The sequence below is a fragment of the Hemicordylus capensis genome, chromosome 11, assembly GCF_027244095.1.
Source record: "Hemicordylus capensis ecotype Gifberg chromosome 11, rHemCap1.1.pri, whole genome shotgun sequence".
Classification (NCBI taxonomy): Eukaryota; Metazoa; Chordata; class Lepidosauria; order Squamata; family Cordylidae; genus Hemicordylus; species Hemicordylus capensis.
Window position 1 is genome coordinate 18438523 of NC_069667.1, and position 19973 is coordinate 18458495.

The 19973-nt window shown below is 48.7% G+C and overlaps 1 protein-coding gene across 6 annotated transcripts in view; it reads left to right on the forward strand.

Annotated features, from left to right (window-relative positions):
• The window catches only part of LOC128335486 (integrator complex subunit 6-like), a 39354-nt gene extending 30096 nt beyond the window's left edge, over window positions 1–9258 (forward strand). For all 6 annotated transcript variants that reach the window (XM_053273853.1, XM_053273856.1, XM_053273854.1 and 3 more), the window contains 7 exons: window positions 216–339; window positions 892–1034; window positions 1237–1468; window positions 4257–4646; window positions 7353–7446; window positions 8074–8480; window positions 8875–9258. In XM_053273853.1, the coding sequence (XP_053129828.1) occupies window positions 216–339; window positions 892–1034; window positions 1237–1468; window positions 4257–4646; window positions 7353–7446; window positions 8074–8173 (1083 nt within the window). In that variant the 3' untranslated portion in view covers window positions 8174–8480; window positions 8875–9258. The remainder of the gene's footprint in view (window positions 1–215; window positions 340–891; window positions 1035–1236; window positions 1469–4256; window positions 4647–7352; window positions 7447–8073; window positions 8481–8874) is intronic.
• Window positions 9259–19973: the final 10715 nt, after the last annotated feature.

Genomic DNA, 19973 nt, shown 5'->3' on the forward strand with positions numbered 1-19973 from the left:
AAAAGCAGAACTTGGAGAGGAGAGGTTCTCTGGAGGGCCCTAGTCTGCATTTGGAAAACCCTGTGGATCGCAGCCATTGTCCTTTTGGATGGGAAGCGACAGCATACGCCTTACAAGAGAGCAGACTAATTGAGTTTTGAATACAGATTAAGTAGTGATAGTTGGAAGCAGGCGGGTTAACCAAGGCTCTTTTCTATTCATCCCCCGCAAACCAGGACTTGAAGCCACAGGCATACCGGAATGCTTATGATATTCCTCGCCGCAATCTCCTAGACCAGTTGACCAGGATGAGGACTAACCTACTGAAAACACACAAACTTATTCTGGGCCAGGATGAAGGTGAGTGTTGCCTCACCTTGTTGGTATTGAAGTGAGCTGCTGGTTTGGTTTCCTTTGGGTGGGATTTGCATTTGAGGAATCCTGAGAATTGGGAAGGATTTCATGGGGTGGTTAAATCATAATCCACCCTGTACGTAAAGTGTCTCAGAAGTTGTCGGCTACCTGTCCAGCTTCGCCTCAGATTTCCGAGGGAGGAAATCTCATAGTCTTTCTTTAGCAATCTACTAAGGAATAATTTGCAAAAAATGAGGGGCTGTCTTCACCCCACTCAAGCAATCCAAGATAGGCACATGTTAACGAACAGAATGGGGACCTCATTGTTACTACTTTCTGGATACTGTGTGAGTCAAGAATGCTGCTGACGCACCCCAGTTTGCACTTTAAAGCAGGAGTGAGCAGAAGTAAGATCTGCTGGTGGATCTTTGGGCAAATCGCTGTAGATGGGCAAGAGTGTCTTGAGTCCCCGTTTTTAATGGGGGAGGTTTATGGGAGGGCTGTGATGGGGTGTTGACCTTCTCTTCTGAAAACCGAGTCCATGGCTCTTGGTTGCAGACTGCCTCCACAGCATCCCTGTGGCTCAGATGGGGAACTACCAGGAGTACCTCAAGATGATGCCTTCCCCACTTCGAGAAATCGACCCAGACCAGCCCAAAAGGCTCCATACTTTTGGGAACCCTTTCAAGCAGGACAAGAAGGTAAGCACAGCTAGCCAGTGGCTGGCTTCCTGTTGTGATCGCTCCCCGACTTCCCACTTGATGATTCTGGAGCAAGTGGCATTGCTCTACCTGATGGAAAGCGATTATTGTTGTCTTGAAGGGACTCTCTCTCTCTCTCTCTCTCTCTCTCTCTCTCTCTCTCTCTCTCTCTCTCTCTCTCTTTTCCCTCCCCACTTCCCAGGGCATGATGATTGATGAAGCAGATGAATTTGTAACTGGACCTCAGAACAAGGTCAAACGTCCAGGAGAGCCCAACACCCCTGCCTCCCTGAAAAGAAGGCGTAGCATGTCACCGCTGCTGAGGCGGCCCCAGTCGCCGCCTGTGATCGCCAATCATGTGGGGGGCAAGGGACCCCCCTCCGCTGCTGGGGCCTTGGCCAATTCCAGCCTCAAAGCCATGCCAGCCTATAAAGGTAACTAGAGCTACTGCTGGGTCTCCATTGTTTCTGTTCTTATGCTTTTTGCACTTTCTCTACTAAATCTTCTCCCTGGACAACTGTCTGTGCCCCTCACCTACCTGTTCATGGCAGCAAACACATGGTTGTGATCATATAACAAGAAGCTGCAAGCTATCCAAGCCCCTCGGTGCATATTTACTGGTCTGATGCGTGCTTTCTTGATGTTGTGTGCACGCTGCCTCTTTGGATGCACACTTAAAGCTTTAACTCATAATCTACAAGGCCATTAATTAATGGTTCTCATAGGCACTCTCTCAAAGGAGGATTTAACTTTATAGAGGAAAGCACCGGGGTTTTCCTTTTCGTCACCAGCAGGTGGCTCTCTAATCTTATGCCTTGTGTCTTTTCCTGAGCCCATGATGTTGGGAAAGGCCAAAGAGTATCTGCAGCAGCCTCTCAGAGTTACACTGGGAACTGATTACTTTGAGGAGGACTCTTGAGGTTACTCGGAGAGGCTGCATGTTGCAAAATGCTCATTGCCTCACTAGAAACAGCTTTCATTGTCGCCGTCCAACTGCTCTAGACCAAAAAGAACCTGAGCAAATTCTCTTCAGAAGCCATTTTAAATTATATACCTTCCCTAGGCAGTGTTTGTGATCTCATCCCCCCGCCCAGCCGATGGTCAACCTAAATTGTGCTCTCTGGCCTGATCTGTGGCCATTGTTGGTTTCCTGTGTTCTTTCTTTGGATAAATGGCTGCCTGTCTTATAACAACTCTTCAGATAATGAAATCTGCCAGTATATTATCTTTCTGAGCCAGCTGTTCCTGGCTTCCTTCTGTCTCCTGCCAAAAGCATTTTAGATCTCTCATCTTTGCTACTTCTTTTGAATCCACTGAGGAAAATGGGGCAGGCTTGGATTGATGTTGAGCTGTCTTGGTACTTCCTGTTTCGGGTGTTTTGTAAGCACCAAACCTGGGTGACTCTGGCCTTTCATGGCCTTGCAGAACTGCCTGGCTTGTGACTTCCTGCTAATTCAGAAGGCCACTGTTAAGCAATGCTCAGTTAGATGTTTCAGTGTTACACACCATAGGACTTGAACCTTTGAGGCCAGGGCACAGATCTCGGCTGCACTAGATATTACGATGGCGACAATGAATATTTATATACTGCTCTTCAACCATAGTTCTCAAAGCAGTTTACATAGAAAGCTAATTACATGAATAAGATGGTCGCCTGTCCCCAAAGGGCTTACAATCTAAAAAAACAAATCTAAGTTACACCCCAGCAACAGCCGCTGGAGGGATGCTGTGGTGGGGATGGATAGGGCCAGTTGCTCTCCCCCTGCTAAATATAAGAGAACCACCACTTTAATAGGTGTCTCCTTGCTCAGTTAGCTCAACGAATCTGAAAAAAGAGCAAGATGCTAGCTCTGTCTTGGCCTCTATACTCTACTTTCCACCCCATCTTTTCCTTAAAAATAAAATCTTATGGTAATTCTCAATACCTGGCAAAAACAAGATCATAAGAACAATAAAAACAGCGGCAAAGGCCACTTGAGAGCATGGAGAAAGCAAGTCAGTCTTCATCGGGTGCCTAAAGCCCTGCTAACTGAGCAAAGAGGCACCTTTTTAAAGTGGTGATTCTCTTTATTGAGCAAGGGGAGAGCAACTGGCCCTGTCCAAACCCAGCACAGCATCTCTCCAGTGGTTGTTGCTGTGGCTGTCTTATGTTTCTTTTTAGATTGTGATCCCTTTGGGGACAGGGGGACATCTCATTTGTGTATGTATCTTTCTATGTAAACAGCTTTGAGAATCGTAGGCCATCAAATGTGGCACCACAAAATGGAGAAGGGGAAAGGTGTTCACAGATGAGGTGCAGCCAGCCACCTAGACTCAGAAGAAAATGAATTTGGCCGTTGATTAGGGGTGTGTGTGTGTGTGTAACACACACCCCCGTGCATGTCTTCTAACAATATTTTACTGTAAGCAGCTGAGTTAGACAGTGAAACTTCAAAATACCCAACAAAAAGACAAATGTGTTGGGTAAAGTTTAATTTATACCTACCATTTCTGCACAGAAGTGTGTTTGTATATTTTATTTTTACACTTCTCCTGCTCTTCCTCCAAGGAGCCCAGATGATTATGATTATCCTCACAACAACCCTTTGAGGTAGGTTAGGTTGAGAGATGTGACTGGCCCAGAGTCACCCGGTGAGTTTCATGGCTGAATGGGGATTTGAACTCTGTTCTGCCTGGCACTGGGCCAACATTCCACCCACTACACCCAGCTAGCACCACAGTTAAGGTGGCTTACATTCAAAATAGTTACTTACCAATTAAACAGAAGCATGTTACAAGTGGGGCAATAAGGACAGTGGCTGGGAAAGATGGGAGTTGTAGTTAGAAGAAGTTGGAGAGCCCAGATTGCCTACTCCTGTTCTAGAGGCTCATTTTGAGTCTTCTGGTATTGTTGTGTTTCTCAGGAGTGGTTCTATTGTCCAACCACACCGAGGTGTCTGTGCACACGCAGGCCTAATCTCAGAACCTTCCAGAGCAATCTTGATTTTGGCGGTAGCCTTCTCCCCCCCCCCCCCCCCGGCTAGCTATAGACATACTTACCCGCCGTCTCCCTCAGTCCTTTTCTGATCACCGCAGCAGCGACGATCGGGACACCTTCCATCGCTGTGTTCTCTTCACGTGAGAAAGCTATTTAAAAAAAAAAAGCTCCAAACAAAACCCTTTGTCCCAACTATATTCCGATTTCTTCTTCACTCTTTCTAAACGAAGCCTTGTTTCTTGCAGATGCCAACAGCAATATGGTTCAGGATGGCAATGGGGAGAAGAGAGCAGAGAACTTCCAGTCACTGGACAAGCAGGTGGATGGGCTGCCGGTGCACCCGGTTCCCCCCTCGCCTGCTGCCCTTGCAGATGATAGTCTCCCGAACGACGTGGACTCTCTTCCCAATGAACTGAACTGCCTGGGGGAGGATGGGTTGGACCACAGGCCCATTGCCAACTCCCTCATCAGGGGACCCCTGAACTACAGCATCTCTCCAGAGGACCAAAAACTCATGGCAGAGTCGACGTCGGGAGCCATGCCAAATTCAGTTAAAATAACACCCAGTATGTTTGAAGGGAACAATGAAGTGATCAAAATCAAAGTAATGAAGGAGGTTCGCAAGCCTGGAAGAAGTAAGCGTCCAAGGCGACATACGTTTCCACCATCTCATGCTAAAGTAACTCCAGGCGGCGGCAGCAAAAAAGGAAGAAAGGGGAAAAACAAGCTCTACAGTCTTTTGGGAAGCTTCTTGCTTGCACGCGCCTCCCTGTTCTTTAAACACAGTGGGTGGGGAGGAAGGATAAAGTCTTTAGCTTTTAGGTGTTGAACAGGTGTAAAGTAGTGGTGGCAGGTTTATAGACCTCTTAATTTGACAGCGTTGATTCTGATGAAGCTCTCGTTCTGTTACTGCCTTCCTACCTTAAACCCACTCAATAGGAAGCTTAGAGCCATTGGCTTCAGTTTTCAAGGAAATGTGTCTGAAAATGGCAGCTTTAACAAGTGCCATTTGTTGGATGGCCTTTCCTGGGACATGGCTGGGAACTGACACGTGAATTGTAGGAATGATGTGGAGGTGGGGAGGGCCCTGGAGAACATCTCTAAACAATATTATATGTTTATATGCCACCCTGCAATAACAATAGTTTTGTTGCTTACAACCAAAGTCATTGGGACGTGTACAGTGAGGATAAAATTAACAGCTGGCTGGGAATCAAATTCTAGGACAAATTTTCCATAAACAGTTGTACACTCCGTTAAAATAGGGTCCAGATTTCCCCTGGGAGCATTCCATTTGAGTGTTAATTTGTGAAACTGGTAACAAAAACAAACAAGATAAAATCAAACTTAACCAATACGGAACTTGCTAGTTCTGTTTGGGAAAGGGCTACTTGTTTCAGTGTGACTAGGTCTTTACTGAAAAGAAGGTAATCATCTGACATTACTGATCAATTAGTGCATTTCTTAAAAAGTAAATTGGCAAGATTCTCTCTTTCCCCCCCCCCTAACCTTGAGTCGATATACCACCCTGCAATAAGGAAAAGTAGCTGACCCTGCACAGAGCATCTGTGTGACAGTACACTCCCCCCACCTTCTGCCCCAGTCTCCCCTGCCCTCCTCTGCTCCACCTTCTGCTGACCCCCATGCAGAGCCTCTCACCTCACTGGGCAGCAGGCCACCATTTTCATCTGGTGCTTGTCAGCTGTTGGGCAGCCCAGAGGCTCCCGAAGGCGTCTCTCCTCCCTTCTTGTTGTTCCTCAGCTGGTCAACTGTTCACCTCCCTCAACCGCGACCCCTATGGAGTCTCGTCAACTGTCTCCTGGCGCGCACTCCTTCCTCCCGCCTTGACACATGTCGCCGCCATTGGTCGCGGCGACAGCAGAGGCAGAGCTTGCCACATCCCCCTGGTTCCCCCCCCCCCCCCGCCGTGGTCTGTCTACAGGATTTAATAATACAGGAATTAATAATATAGATAGATTCTCCAGCCACTTGCAGGAACCATCCACACAACTCTAAAAACCACCCCGGCAGAAGTTAAAATCCCCTCAGCTGTAAGGAGCCTGTGAAAAATAAAGAGCCTTGCCTACCATGTGAAGGGCATTGGTGGCCATCCTGGGAGAGCCCCTCTTAGCTTGAGCACCTTTGCCAAGAAGGCCGTCTCTTCAGTCACCCCTTGGTGCTCCTGCCCTCTGAGGAGAGCCAGGAAGAGGGATTCCAAAGAGATCAGTGTGCGGGCAGGTTGACGTGGGGATAGATGCTCCCTCGCCCCTCAGTCATGAACTTGCTTTAAAGGCAAGCACCAGAAAACTTGGAATTGTGCTTGGAAACAGAGCAAGCCAAGCTCAATCACTCGGGAGGACAGCTGGTCTTGTGGTAGCAAGCATGAATTGTTTTGATTGTACCTTCTGTTTTAAGTTTGAGAGCCAGCGTGGTGTAGTGGTTAGAGTGCTGGACTAGGACCGGGGAGACCTGAGTTCAAATCCCCATCCAGCCATGGGGCTTGCTGGGTGACTCTGGGCCAGTCACTTCTCTCTCAGCCTAACCTACTTCACAGGGTTGTTGTGAGGAGAAACTTAAGTATGTAGTACACCGCTCTGGGCTCCTTGGAGGAAGAGTGGGATATAAATGTAAAAATAATAATAATGAATTGTCCCCTTTGCTAAACAGGGTCTGCCCTGGTTTGTATTTGGATGGGTGACTGCATGTGAGTGCTGTCTGTTGTAAGATATTTCCCTTAGGGGATGGGGCCGTAGTTCCGTGGCAGTGGTTCTGCTTTGGGTGCAGAAGGTCCCAGGTTCCCCCCCTGGCCACATCTCCATGTCGGGCTGGGAAAGCCATCTGCCTGAAACCTTGAAGAAGCCACTGCCAGTCTGTGTAGACAAGACTGAGCTCGATGGACCAGTGGATGGATAGACTCAATATTAAGGCATCTTCAAGCACTGATGAGCAGCAAGATTGTAGTTTTTAAATAAAGCCGTGGGGCTGCACTTGCAAAGGGGGTGGGCAGGGAGAGAAATGGACGCAAGCAGAAGAGGCCTTTCAGATATATGAGAGCTAAGATAGCGAGCGAGCGAGCCAAATGAGGCCAGAGGGTGCCTCCCAGCAGCCCCATGAGATGTTCTGGAAGCTGCCAGACCTCGGGAAGGAAGAGTCAAGTGGAAGCTTCTTGTCCTTAAATGTCAGGAGTGAGCTTGAGGAGGATAGCGAATGCCTGAAAGGGGCACAAGTGCCAGCCAGTTCTTGGAGCAAGCTGGGGAGGGGCGTCCTCTCTTTGTGGGAGGGGTGGTTTGGGTGGCGTTGCCAACTCTGCCCTGATCTAACTCTTGGGGTTTTTATTGTAGATTATGAAAAAATCTTCTCTCTCCTTGAAGAAGTACAAGGCCCGGTGGAAATCCAAAAATATTTCATTGAATTTGCGATCAAGGAAGCCGCAAGGTTTGTATCAAGCCGACACATGCCATATTGAAACACATCTTTATAATGGGGGCTTCTGTCCTTTTATCTGTTGCGAATGTTCTTTGAGCAACTCCTTTTGATATAGAGTCCCCAGTAGTGGCAGATTGTTTGTGCTTTAGCAATAGGTGATAAGTAGATGGATCTTGATGATTTCCTGATGGCACAAAGATTTGGGGTTGAAGCGTCTGCCTGGTTGGCAAAGACATCGGTGTTGAATGCAATAAGCTGATTCTGGAGAAAATGCAGAGGAGGGTCTGTCAACATTATTGCTTGTATATTCTACAGCAATCGAATATATTCTATAGTAAGCAATCTGGGCGCTCCAACTCGTGAACTACAACTCCCATCATGATGCGGATTGTAGTTCTCCAGCCTCGGAGGAGGCGTGTATCGGTGAAAGGGTGATGCTGCTCCAACTCGCTCGGAAGACAGAGCCAATCGGCCTTCAGTGCCCTCATGTAGAGGGAAGAGCTCACCCATGTCCTCAGTCTGGTCCTCTCACTCCAAAGAGCAAGCTTGTAACTGAGCTCCTCTGGTGCGTTACTTCTGCTTTCCTGTGCCTCCGTCTCCCAACATTAAATTCCTCCCCTCCCCTCTCTCCCTTAGGTTTAAAAAACGGGTCTTAATACAGCACTTAGAGAGAATACTAGAGGAAATAGAGTTCAACAGCCCGCCCGACAGAGTTAATCATGTCAACAGTAGATAATAGTGTGTCGGCAAGACGAATGATGAACGGACCAGGGAGAACGAGTTTGCTGCGTCGCAGAGGAGTGGAAGAGGATGTCGCGGCGGCTGCCCCCGCCCCCTTGGCAGCCAGGCGGTCTTTCTGTTGGCGTCGGAGGAGAAGAAGGGGCGGCGTTTTTAAGTTTGCAGACCCCTCTTGCTGGAAACTGGGCTGTGAACCTGGTGGATTTGCTGTGGGAGGTGCAACTTCCTCCCTCCCCTCTCCTTTTGGTGGGCCCGATCCGCTCATAGGGCTGAAGAGAAATACCCAGTGCTGCCCTCTCCTGCAGGTGACGAGAATTTACTCACTTGAAACGTTTGTTCTCAGACCCTTCAACGCCGCTTTAGCCAGCGGCTTGAAATTCTAAGACAGAATGGCACGCCCTTGAGCCGCACTTGTGTTGGAGCGATCCTTTTGTTCTCGAAATGCAGAGGAGAGAGGAAAGCCCTTTTCAGAAACAATAAATAAAAGATAAATAACCATCCCTCCGTGGTGGTAGTGCCCGTTGTCACTACAGACACGAAGGGGGGAGCCCCCAAGACCTGCTAGCCAAGCCGGGCGCGGGTTCTTTGGGCAGGTTGGATTGAGAGTTGAAGCAGCTGCTAAACGGGGTTGAGGAAAGCTAACACACCCTGGTCGCCACTAAGCAACCTACCTCAGCCTCTCTTCTCTTTTGTCTGCAGACATTATGAAAGCGCGCCCGAGGCTCCCCAGGTCCAGACTTCAGTTCTCTTTCATCTTGTGAGGAGGACAGAGACTCTTCACGTGGACTTGCCTTTGGAAGCGCTTAAAGGAAACTCTGGGGTGTTGTTTTTTTTAAAAGGGAAAAGAACACAACCCTCCCAATATATATACTATATGTGTGTGTGTGTGTGTGTGTGTTACTTTTTAATTGTTGATATGAGAAGAGATTATTTTGGACAGTGTTGTTTACCAGATCCTTAATTTGATATATCAAACGGGGTGTGTGTGTGTGTATATACATATATAAATATATATATATATATATGAGAGATTTTTTTTGAGCACTTGTATATAATAAAAATCATTTTATGATTTTCTAAGAAGTGCCTACTCTGAATAGGGTGCTGATGAAGAGTTTCTGGTTATTCAGCTGGTTGTTGGCACAAGGACACAAACTAATGATGCTCACTCTCTCTCTCTCTCCTCTTCTTTCTGCTCCTCTCCAAAAGGCAGTGGGACAGGACGGATAATTCTGACTCCACTGGGTCCACAAGCCCTCCATCTTTAGTCTTGTGCTTTCTATTGCAGCCTGCATGCCTGCCTTCCTAATGGCTTCATTTTTCCTTGCCTCTTCCCTTGCCATTAGAATCTGCTCTGGGGCAGATGCTGTCTCTCCCTACAGCTTGCTAGTTGGTCACTGGTGATTATCCAGGAGTGCTGCTATTTCCCCCACCACTTGGTTATGCATTAAATTTGCCCCCCCCTTCAGTGGGAGGGGCCTCCCTCGGTTCCAGTCCTCCCGGCTTTGAAGCAACCGGGTTTTCATAGGGGATCATTTCTGCGGACCTTGCCGGATGGCAGTTGATCTGACCTCAGTGAGGGAAGTTCCTGCAACGTCTGCTGAATGCCTGGTGGAGGAAAGAACCAGGACTTGGCGGCAAGGAGGAAGTTGCTTCCAGGCGTGTTCTGCCAAATGAGGCACAAACAGCCCGGGCAGCAAGCATCCTCTGCTGGATGGGTGCTTTTCCCCTCTAGCTGAACAGGACTACAGACTTGGAACACAGTTTCTGGAGGCTTCCTGCTTGTACTTCAGTAGAGCAGATGGCATGCCTGGCTGGCAACTTGGATGATGAGGCTCCGTGTGTGCTCCCCCCTCTCCAGCGACACACGTGCACAATCTTCCTAGCACTCGCCACAAGTTGTTGGCCACACACAGTGTAGCTGCTGGGCCTTCAAGCCAAACTGTACCCCAAAGGGCCAGCGCTCTGGTGGAAGCACTTCATGCAGCGGGAGAACTTGCAGCATTTGGGGCATTGGTGCTGAGTTGTGCTTACTCTCGGTAAGTGCTGACTCGGCCATAGTCGAACGACGGGCAGCCTCCTCAAAGGACAAGCCGCGGAGATAACGAAATGCCTGCTGAGCAGGATGTCTATGCCTTCCACTTGTCCTTGAATTTGTCCCACTGGAGCAGTCAGTGTTTGCAGTGGGACCAGAGACAGACAAGAAGTACGTGGCGCTTAGCCTGGGGATGAACCAAGAGCAGGGAGCCTCTAGAAGCGCCTTGAGCCGTGGCTAGATGTGGCTCTGTGTGGGTCCAGTTAATTGCCTTTCTGCCCGAACTTTGGAAACTCTTATACCGAGTCAGACCCTTGGTCCATTTAGCTCAGTCTTTGTCTACCCAGGTTGGCAGCAGCTCCTCCAAGGTTGCAGGCAGGAGTCTCGGCCCTATTTGGGAGAGCACGCAGGTGCTCTTCCCGGGGCAGCCCCAACCCTTCCGGGGAATATCTTCCAGTGCTCCCACATGTAGTCTCTCCTTCATATGCAGACTGGGGCAGACCCTGCTAAGCCGAGGGGGCCACCCACGCTTGTTAGCACAAGGCCAGCTCTCCCCACAACGTGGTGCACAAGTGGAGTCGAGGCTCACCTGCAAAGCTTGTTTCGTCACCTGCAGACAAAAAGAAATGGCGTTCTGTGGATTCAAACAGTGTCACTGTTGCAGCTTGCTCTGACGAAACCGAGGACTTGTGAGGAACAGTTGTTAAAGAGTTTCTGAATTGGGCACGACTCCCAGAGGGAGGGCAGTGGAACAAACCTGCACCATGCCCAGGGGGCTCTAAAAATAAAACCCAGCCCTGGGTGGCTTCTGTACCTTGCCGCTTGTTTTCCAGCACAGAAGCAGTATCTTTGGAGCTGTTGTGCTTTGCGTTCAGCATCTCCAGGGAGGGGTAGTCAAGACAGGAGTTAAATGGAGAGGTCCCTCTATACTTGGAACACGTTCAGCTATGCCCTGCCCCTAAGTAGGCATGCCCTCTTGATGCAGGTTTGTGTAAGGTAAAACCAGGTGTGTTGGCCTGGTATGGATTTTAGCTTTGCAAGGTACTCTAGTGCCTTACGATGAGCATCGTTGCTCAAAGGGAGGCAGTGACATTTATTTTAAAATGTATTTATCCCATTTAACCAGCCCCGTTCAGTGCTCAGAACAGCTCAGGGTTTCATGCAGAGGGTCCCAAGTTCAGTCCTTGGCATCTCCAGCAGTGTGCTCTGTAATTCTTTACATCTGTGTGCGGAATGAGTTCTGGGCGGCAGTATTAAGGCAATCTGTGTGGACATTTTATTTTATTTATTTGATTTATATACCACCCTTTCCAAAATGGCTCATGGTGGTTTACATGCATGTATTTATTTTATTTTATTTTTCTACATTTATATCCCACTTTTCCTCTGAGGAGCTCAAGAGAACCTGTACATGGTTATGTTTTTATCCTCACAACAACCCTGTGAGGTAGGTTCGGCTGAGATAGCCATCACTGGCCCACGGACATCACCCAGTGAGTTTCGTGGTTGAATGGGGATTTGAACACTGTTCTACCTGGCAGTAGGCTGACATCACACCCACTACGCCATGCTGGCACCACATTTAAAGTGGCTTACATTCAAAATAGTTACTTCCCAATTAAACAGGAGCATGTTAAAAGTGGGAGTTCTGGGTTAAGATGGCGACCGGTCAAGTAACCTTTTCAGAGAGCTCCCTTGCTGAGTTAAAGTTTTAATCAATTTCTCAGGTTGAATGGGGATTCGAACCCGGTCCTAGTCCAACACTCAACCTGAGCGGGATCTAAAATGAAATGAGTGGAACTCAAAAGCCAGTGTCTGCACACCTTTGAGAGAGCACTGATCTCCAGACAGGGCTAGGAAAGACTTGGGAGAGGAGAGCTGGTCTTGTGGTAGCCAGCATGACTTGGCCCCTTAGCTAAGCAGGGTCTGCCCTGGTTGCATATGAATGGGAGACTAGAAGTGTGAGCACTGTCAGATATTCCCCTTAAGGGATGGAGCCACTCTGGGAAGAGCAGAAGGTTTGAAGTTCCCTCCCTGGAAGCATCTCCAAGATAAGGCTGAGAGAGACTCCTGCCTGCAACCTTGGAGAAGCCGCTGCCAGTCTGTGAAGACAATACTGAGCTAAATGGACCAATGGTCTGACTCAGTATATGGCAGTTTCCTATGTTCTAAAGACGTGTATTTGGCCTGATGTTGGACAGGGCAAAGCAAATAACATCACCTAACTCAGATTTGCAAACCGCTCTGCAGGAGTGAGGGCCCTTCCTAAGTAATCACCCCATTCCCTTTAAATATGAAAAACGTAAGCGAGGCGTCTAGTATGTCAGATGCACAAACCTGTGAATCTCAACTGGCATCCTGTGCTCTGTAGGTGGCTGGGGTTTGTTTTTAGCAGCAGAGAAATGCTTGACTAACAAAGGTTGCCAGTTTGAATCCCTGTTGGTACTATATCGGGCAGCATCAATATAGGAAGATGCTATTTTTCCATCTTTATTTTTAGCTAGAAGCTCTTTAGGAGAGAAGAGCTGGTCTTGTGGTAGCAAGCATGACTCGTCCCCTTAGCTAAGCAGGGTCCACCCTGGTTGCATATGAATGGGAGACTAGAAGTGTGAGCACTGGAAGATCTTCCCCTTAAGGGATGGAGCCTCTCTGGGAAGAGCATCCAGGTTCCAAGTTCCCTCCCTGGCAGCATCTCCAAGATAGGGCTGAGAGAGACTCCTGCCTGCAAGCTTGGAGAAGCTGCTGCCAGTCTGTGTAGACTGAGCTAGATAGACCAATGGTCCAACTCAGTATATGGCAGCTTCCTGTGTTCCTCTGTGTATTCAAATAAGAATGGCTGCAATCTTGGCATCTTTTTCTAGTGTTGCAGTCACTGAAGATTTAGGTTACAGCTTTAGTTGGCTGCTTCACTCTCTGCCTCCTTTAGAGGTGGTTTATTTCTCTGGCTGAATGGAGTTGCCACCAAGCTCTGGTCCTACAGCTTTGCTCCAGAGAACGACAGGTCAGCTCTCTCTCCACCATCTCCAGCTAGTCAAACCGGTTTCAGAGAGTCACTCGCTTGCTTTTCCTGTAGCTCTGGCCGGACCTTAACATCCTTGGCATAGGACAGCCCTGAAGCAGAATACTCGGGCCCTGCAGGCCCAGGGAGAGCAGTCCTCTGAGTCAAGTAGGCATGCATGTCAGTGATCGTCACACTTTTTCAAGCAGGGAGCAAGTCCTATTTTTTACTTTGGCCAAAAAAAGCGCTGCAGTGTGAAAACCATTCCCCACTGTGCTGACCCTGCACTTTTCTCGGGGCCGGGCGGGGGGGCTTTTAGAGAGAGGGAATCCTCTCTTTAGAGCTTCGGGAGAAAAGCGCTGGGAAGGGCTACACTTCCTGGCACTCTCTGCATTCATTCATTCATTCATTCATTCATTCATTCATTCAGCATTTCATATCCGGCTCTTCCTCCAAGGAGCCCAGAGCGCTGTACTACATACTTATGTTTCTCCTCACAACAACCCTCTGAAGTAGGTTAGGCTGAGAGAGAAGTGACTGGCCCAGAGTCACCCAGCAAGTCTCATGGCTGAATGGGGATTTGAACTCGGGTCTCCCCGGTCCTAGTCCAGCACTCTAACCACTATACCGCGCTGCCTTCCACTGGGGTGCAAGAAGGCTCCATTTCCCTTAAATGAGCCCAGACTTCTGGCACTGGGCAGGGCACAGCACTGTGTAGGGTGAGAATGGTCACCTTTATATGGTACCTGGGGCGCTAGGCCGAGTATTCTGCTTTGGCCAAAGCTTTGCACAGGCCCAATAAACAATTGGGAAGCCACTTTGGGGGTTTATGGGGGGCTGTCATCAAAGAAGATGGGCCTATGTAGCCACTGCTATCCAGGCTTGCCGCTTTTGAGAGTAGCAGCAATAAGATGGCCCTACCACTGTATTTATTTTATTTTTGTCACATTTCATATCCCGCTCTTCCTCCAAGGAGCCCAGAGTGGTGTACTACATAATTAAGTTTCTCCTCACAACAACCCTGTGAAGTAGGCTAGGCTGAGAGAGAAGTGACTGGCCCAGAGTCACCCAGCAGAATGGGGGATTTGAACTCGGGTCTCCCCGGTCTTAGTCCGGCACTCTAGCCACTACACCACGCTGGCTTCACTGTAGTGGAACCTGCTAAGCCAAGGTGGCCAAGCTGAGGTTCTCAAGTGCTAATACATTGCAGTTATGGATAATGGAAGTTGTAGAATCCCTGCCGGTACCTCTATCGGGCAGCAGCTATCTAGGAAGGTGCTGAAAGGCATCATCTCATACTGTGCAGGAGGCGGCCATGGTCAACTGCTCCTGTCTTCTACCAAAGAAAACCGCTGGGCTCTGTGGGTGCCAGGAGTTGACGACTACCCGACGGCACACTTTACCTTTAGTCCCAACAGGAGCTGAAGCATCTCAGGCACAGCCAAGTTGGGGAAGGTGTGAGGGGTAGACTGCTCCTGTGGGGTGGTTCAGGTGGGGCAAGAGAGGGCTTGAAATGTGCTTGCCAACCAAGGATGATAGTTCTGCAACCCACACGCCATGGCAGAGGGGAGAGGCTTGCTGCAGAAATAGGTAGCACTATATACAACCCGAACTCATCTGAGTTGAGGAGAGACTTGAGCCCATGGCGGGGCAAACGGAAGTAACCACACCATCCATCATCCCCTGCCATTGTGGCTGGGGATGATGGGACTGGGAGTTGCAGCTGGAGGACCATGTTGGCCCAGCCCCTGGAATTCCTCACAAGCTAGGAGGGTTGCCTTGCGCTGTTGAAGTCCAGCTGCAGCCCGTGTTGATGTCGCACTTCAGGATAACTTGCCAACTCTTCATTCAGCACCAACTAGCTCTGGCAGGCCAAGTGTTCGGAGTGCCTCTAGCCTGCGGGCCTGATTCAGCACAGGTTGAGTGGAAACGGGAGCTGGGTCTAAGGGCCCAATTCAACACTCCTTCCTGCAAAAAAACTCCCTACGCACAGAAAACGGCCAGCTCAGGGAAAAGGCTAGGCTTGGGACCTTTCTCCCTGAGCTGCCCGTTTCCCCTCGGGCTTTGAGGACGATGTGAACACAGATCAGGCACAAGTTTACCTGTGTAGCTGCCTTTGGGCCATTTTCAGGATTGTCTACACCAGGGATTCTCAACGTTGGGTCCCCAGATGTTATTGGACTTCAACTCCCATCATCCCCAACCAAATGCCACTGGGCCTGGGGATTATGGGAGTTGAAGTCCAATAACATTTGGGGACCCAACGTTGAGAATCCCTGGTCTACACCAGTGGTGGTGTTTTTCAAGCAGAGTGCATTTGGGCAAAAAAAACCTCCCAGTGTGAGAGCCATTTCCTGCTCCGCTGACCTATGCACCGACTCGACCTGGGCCATCGAGTCGGTGTCGACTCCTGGCGCCCACAGAGCCCTGTGGTTGTCTTTGGAAGAATACAGGAGAGGTTGACCATTGCTGCCTCCCATGCTGTATGAGATGTTGCCTTTCAGCATCTTCCTATAGCGCTGCTGTCTGATATAGGTGTTTCTGGGAAACATACCAGCGGGGATTTGAACCAGCAACTTCTGGCTCCCTCTGCATAGTATTGTGCTTTTCTCCGTGCCGGGAAGGCCCTTTTAAGAGAGAGAGGGTGCCTTCTCTGAGGAGCTCTGTGGGGAAGGGTGACAATTCTCAGCACTCTGTGCACACCTTCCAGGAGAGTTCAGGGGCTCAAGAGGGCTCCTCCTCCCTTCAAGGAGCCCCCACTTCTGGCGCCGGGCATAGCACAGCACTGTGGAGTGAGAACGGTCATCTCCCCATGGTGCCAGGGGGGTGGGGGGCAGTGCAGAGCCTTCAAGAGTCAAAGCAAAAAGCTTTGCACAAGCCAAATAAACAATTAGGAAGCCACTTTCAGGGTTTATGGGGGCTGTTACTGAAGAACACCGGCGTGTGAGACCCCTCCCATCCAGGTGAGTTGCCCTAGCTACCTCCTGAGCACAGCAGCCGCAGGAAGATGGTGGGTGGCCAGATGACCTTACCAGTCCATGGGCCGATTAAACAATGCCAGGCGGTTGCCACTGGCCGCCGGGCCTTACAATGAAGAACACTGCTCTACACTGTCAGTAGAATCCCAGGGTTAACAACATAAGAACAGCCCTGCTGGATCAGGCCCAAGGCCCATCGAGTCCAGCATCCTGTTTCACACAGTGGCCCACCAGATGCAGGCAGGAGTTGAGGGCATGCACTCTCTCTCCTGCTGTTACTCTCCCGCAAACTGGTACTCAGAGGCATCCTGCCTTTGAGGCTGCAGGTGGCCTGTAGCCCTCTGACTAGTAGCCATTGATAGACCTCTCCTCCATGAAGTCATCCAAACCCCTCTTAAAGCCATCCAGGTTGTTGGCTGTCACCACATCCTGTGGCAGAGAGTTCCACAAGTGGATCATGCGTTGTGTGAAAGAATACTTCCATTTGTTGGTCCTAGACCTCCTGACAATCAATTTCATGGAGTGACCCCTGGTTCTAGTGTTGTGTGAGAGGGAAAATAATGTCTTTCTCTCCACTTTCTCCACACCATGCATGATTTTATAGACGTCTATCATGTCTCCCCGCAGTTGTCTTTTTTCTAAACTAAAAAGCCCCAGGTGTTGTAGCCTTGCCTCATAAGAAAGGTGCTCTAGGCCTCTGATCATCTTGGCTGCCCTCTTCTGTACCTTTTCCAGTTCTACAATGTCCTTTTTAAGATGTGGTGACAAGAATTGTACGCAGTACTCCAAGTGTGGTCGCACTATAGTTTTGTATAAGGGCATTATAATATTAGCAGTTTTATTTTCAATCCCCTTCCTAATGATCCCTAGCATGGAACTGGCCTTTTTCACAGCTGCCACACATTGAGTCAACACTTCCAAGGAGCTGTCCACCAGGACCCCAAGATCCCTCTCCTGGTCAGTCACCGACAGCTCAGATCCCATCAGCATATACTTGAAGCTGGGGTTTTTCGTCCCAATGTGCATCACCTTACACTTGCTAACATTGATCCGCATTTGTCATTTTGTCGCCCACTCACCCAGTCTGGAGAGATCCTTTTGGAGCTCCTCACAATCTGTTTTGGATTTCACTACCCGAAAGAGTTTGGTGTCATCTGCAAATTTGGCCACCTCACTGCTTACCCCTGCATCTAGATCGTTTATGAATAAATTAAAAAGCACCAGTCCTAGTACAGATCCCTGGGTCCCCCCACTTCTTACTTCCCTGAATTGTGAAAACTCTCAATTTATACCTACCCTCTGTTTCCTGTCTTTCAACCAGTTAGCAATCCACAGATGTACTTGTCCCCTTATCCCATGACCACTAAGTTTCCTCAGGAGTCTTTGATGAGGAACTTTGTCAAAAGCCTTTTGGAAATCCACGTTTATTATGTCAACTGGATCACCTTGATCCACACACTTGTTGACACTCTCAAAGAACTCCAAAAGGTTGATGAGGCAAGATTTGCCTTTGCGGAAGCCATGCTGGCTCACTCCCAGCAGGACCTGTTCTTCTAGGTGATTTACAATTTTATCCTTGAGGATGTTTTCCATCAATTTGCCTGGAACGGATGTTAGGCTAACCAGCCTGTAATTTCCCCGATCGCCCTGGACCCCTTTTTGAAAATCGGTGTTACATTTGCTACTTTCCAGTCAGTACAGAGCCCGATTTCAGGGATAAATTATATATTTTAGCAAAGAGGTCAGCAATTTCACATTTGAGTTCTTTGAGGACTCTTGGATAGATGCCATCCAGCCCTGGTGATTTGTTAGCTTTCAGTTTTTCCAGACATTTTAAAACATCATCTCTTGTCACTTCTATCTGACTCAGCTCTCTAGCCTCCATCCCTAAAAAGCCTGGTTCAGGAACAGATATATGCTTAGTATCCTCTGCTGTGAAGACAGATGCAAAGAACTCATTCAGCTTCTCTGCAACCTCCATATCCTCCTTAATAATCCCTTTCACTCCTTCATTGTCTAATGGTCCAACCACCTCCCTGGCAGGTTTCCTGCTTCTGATGTATTTAAAGAAGTTTTTGTTATTCCCTAGATACTTTTGGCTAAATGTTCCTCAAACTCTCTTTTCGCCTCCCTTATTTTCACCTTGCATTTCTTTTGCCAGAGTTTGTGTTCCTTTCTGTTCTCTTCATTTGGACAGGCCTTCCAATTTCAGAAGGAAGTCTTCTTCCCTTTTATGGCTTCCTTGATGGTACCTGTTAGCCATGCTGGCATCCTCCTGGACTTAGTGGTACCTTTCCTCCTTTTGGGTATACAATCTAACTGGGCTTCTAGTATTGTGGTTTTGAGTAAACTCCATGCACTCTGGAGTGAAGTGACTCTCCTGATTTTCCCTTTCAGCTTTCTTTTCACCATACTTCTCATTTTGGAGAAGTTTCCTCTTCTGAAATTCAAAATGTCTGTGTTAGACGTCCTTGGTTATTCTCTCCCCGCATGTATGCTGAATTTGATGGCACTATGGTCACTGTTCCCTAAAGGGTCGATGACACTGACATCACGCACCAGGTCCTCACTCAGAATTAGGTCCAAGGTCACCTTCTCTCTGGTTGGTTCCAAGACCAACTGTTCTAGGGCAGGGATTCTCAACGTGTGGGTCCCCAAATGTAATTGGACTTCAACTCCCATAATTCCCAACCAAATGCCACTGGGGCTGGGGATTATGGGAACTGAAGTCCAATAACATCTGGGGACCCACACGTTGAGAAATCCTGTTCTAGGGCACAGTCATTTAGTGTATCTAGAAATCTGACCACGTTGTCCTGACCTGACTGTGAATTTACCCAATCTATGTGTTGGTAATTGAAGTCACCTATAATTATAGCCCTGCCTTTCCTTGACGCTTCCCTGATTTCCTCCTGCAACTACCAGTCACTGTCGGTGTTTTGATTCGGAGGGCGATAGCATGTCCCCAGTAGCATGTTCCCTTTCAGGCCTTGTTTTGTCACCCACAGGGTTTCTGTGGAGGACTCCAGTCCACCTAGGTTTTCTAGCTTGTTAGATTCTATCCCTTCTTTAACATACAGTGCTACCCCTCCTCCAAGGCGCCCCTCCCTGTCCTTTCTATAGAGTTTATACCCAGGGATAACAGTATCCCACCGGTTCTCAATGTTCCACCATATTTCTGTTATGCCCACCATATCTATTTTTGCATTAGCAACCAAGCACTCCAGCTCACCCATCTTGGCTCGGAAGCTTCTGGCATTGGCATATAAGCACCTATACACTGGATCTCTCACCTGATGTGTGCTATTATTTTGACTCTTTGACCTGCTGGCACAGGCTCCCGTCTGCTCTTTATGAGGTTCTGCTCTGTCTTCTTCTCTTTTATCTGAATCCTTTGCACCCACACACTTTAAGGGATGGCTTTTGCCAAACGGGATACTGCCCAGCTCCCATCGGCTGTTCCCCAGACATCATTTTAAAAGCTGCTCTGCAACCTTTTTGATTGTAAGCGCCAGCAGTCTGGTTCCATCTTGGTTCAAGTGCAGACCATCCCTTTTGTACAGGCCTTGCTTGCCCCAAAATGTATCCCAGTGCCTAACAAATCTAAACCCCTCCTCCCGGCACCAATATCTCATCCACGCATCGAAACCCCTCAGCAATGTCTGTCTCACTGTACCTGCATGTGGAATAGGTAGCATTTCTGAGAATGCTACGTTGGGGGTCCTGGACTTCAAAATGCTACCTATCAGCCTAAATTTGGCTTCAAGGACCTCCCAACTACATTTCC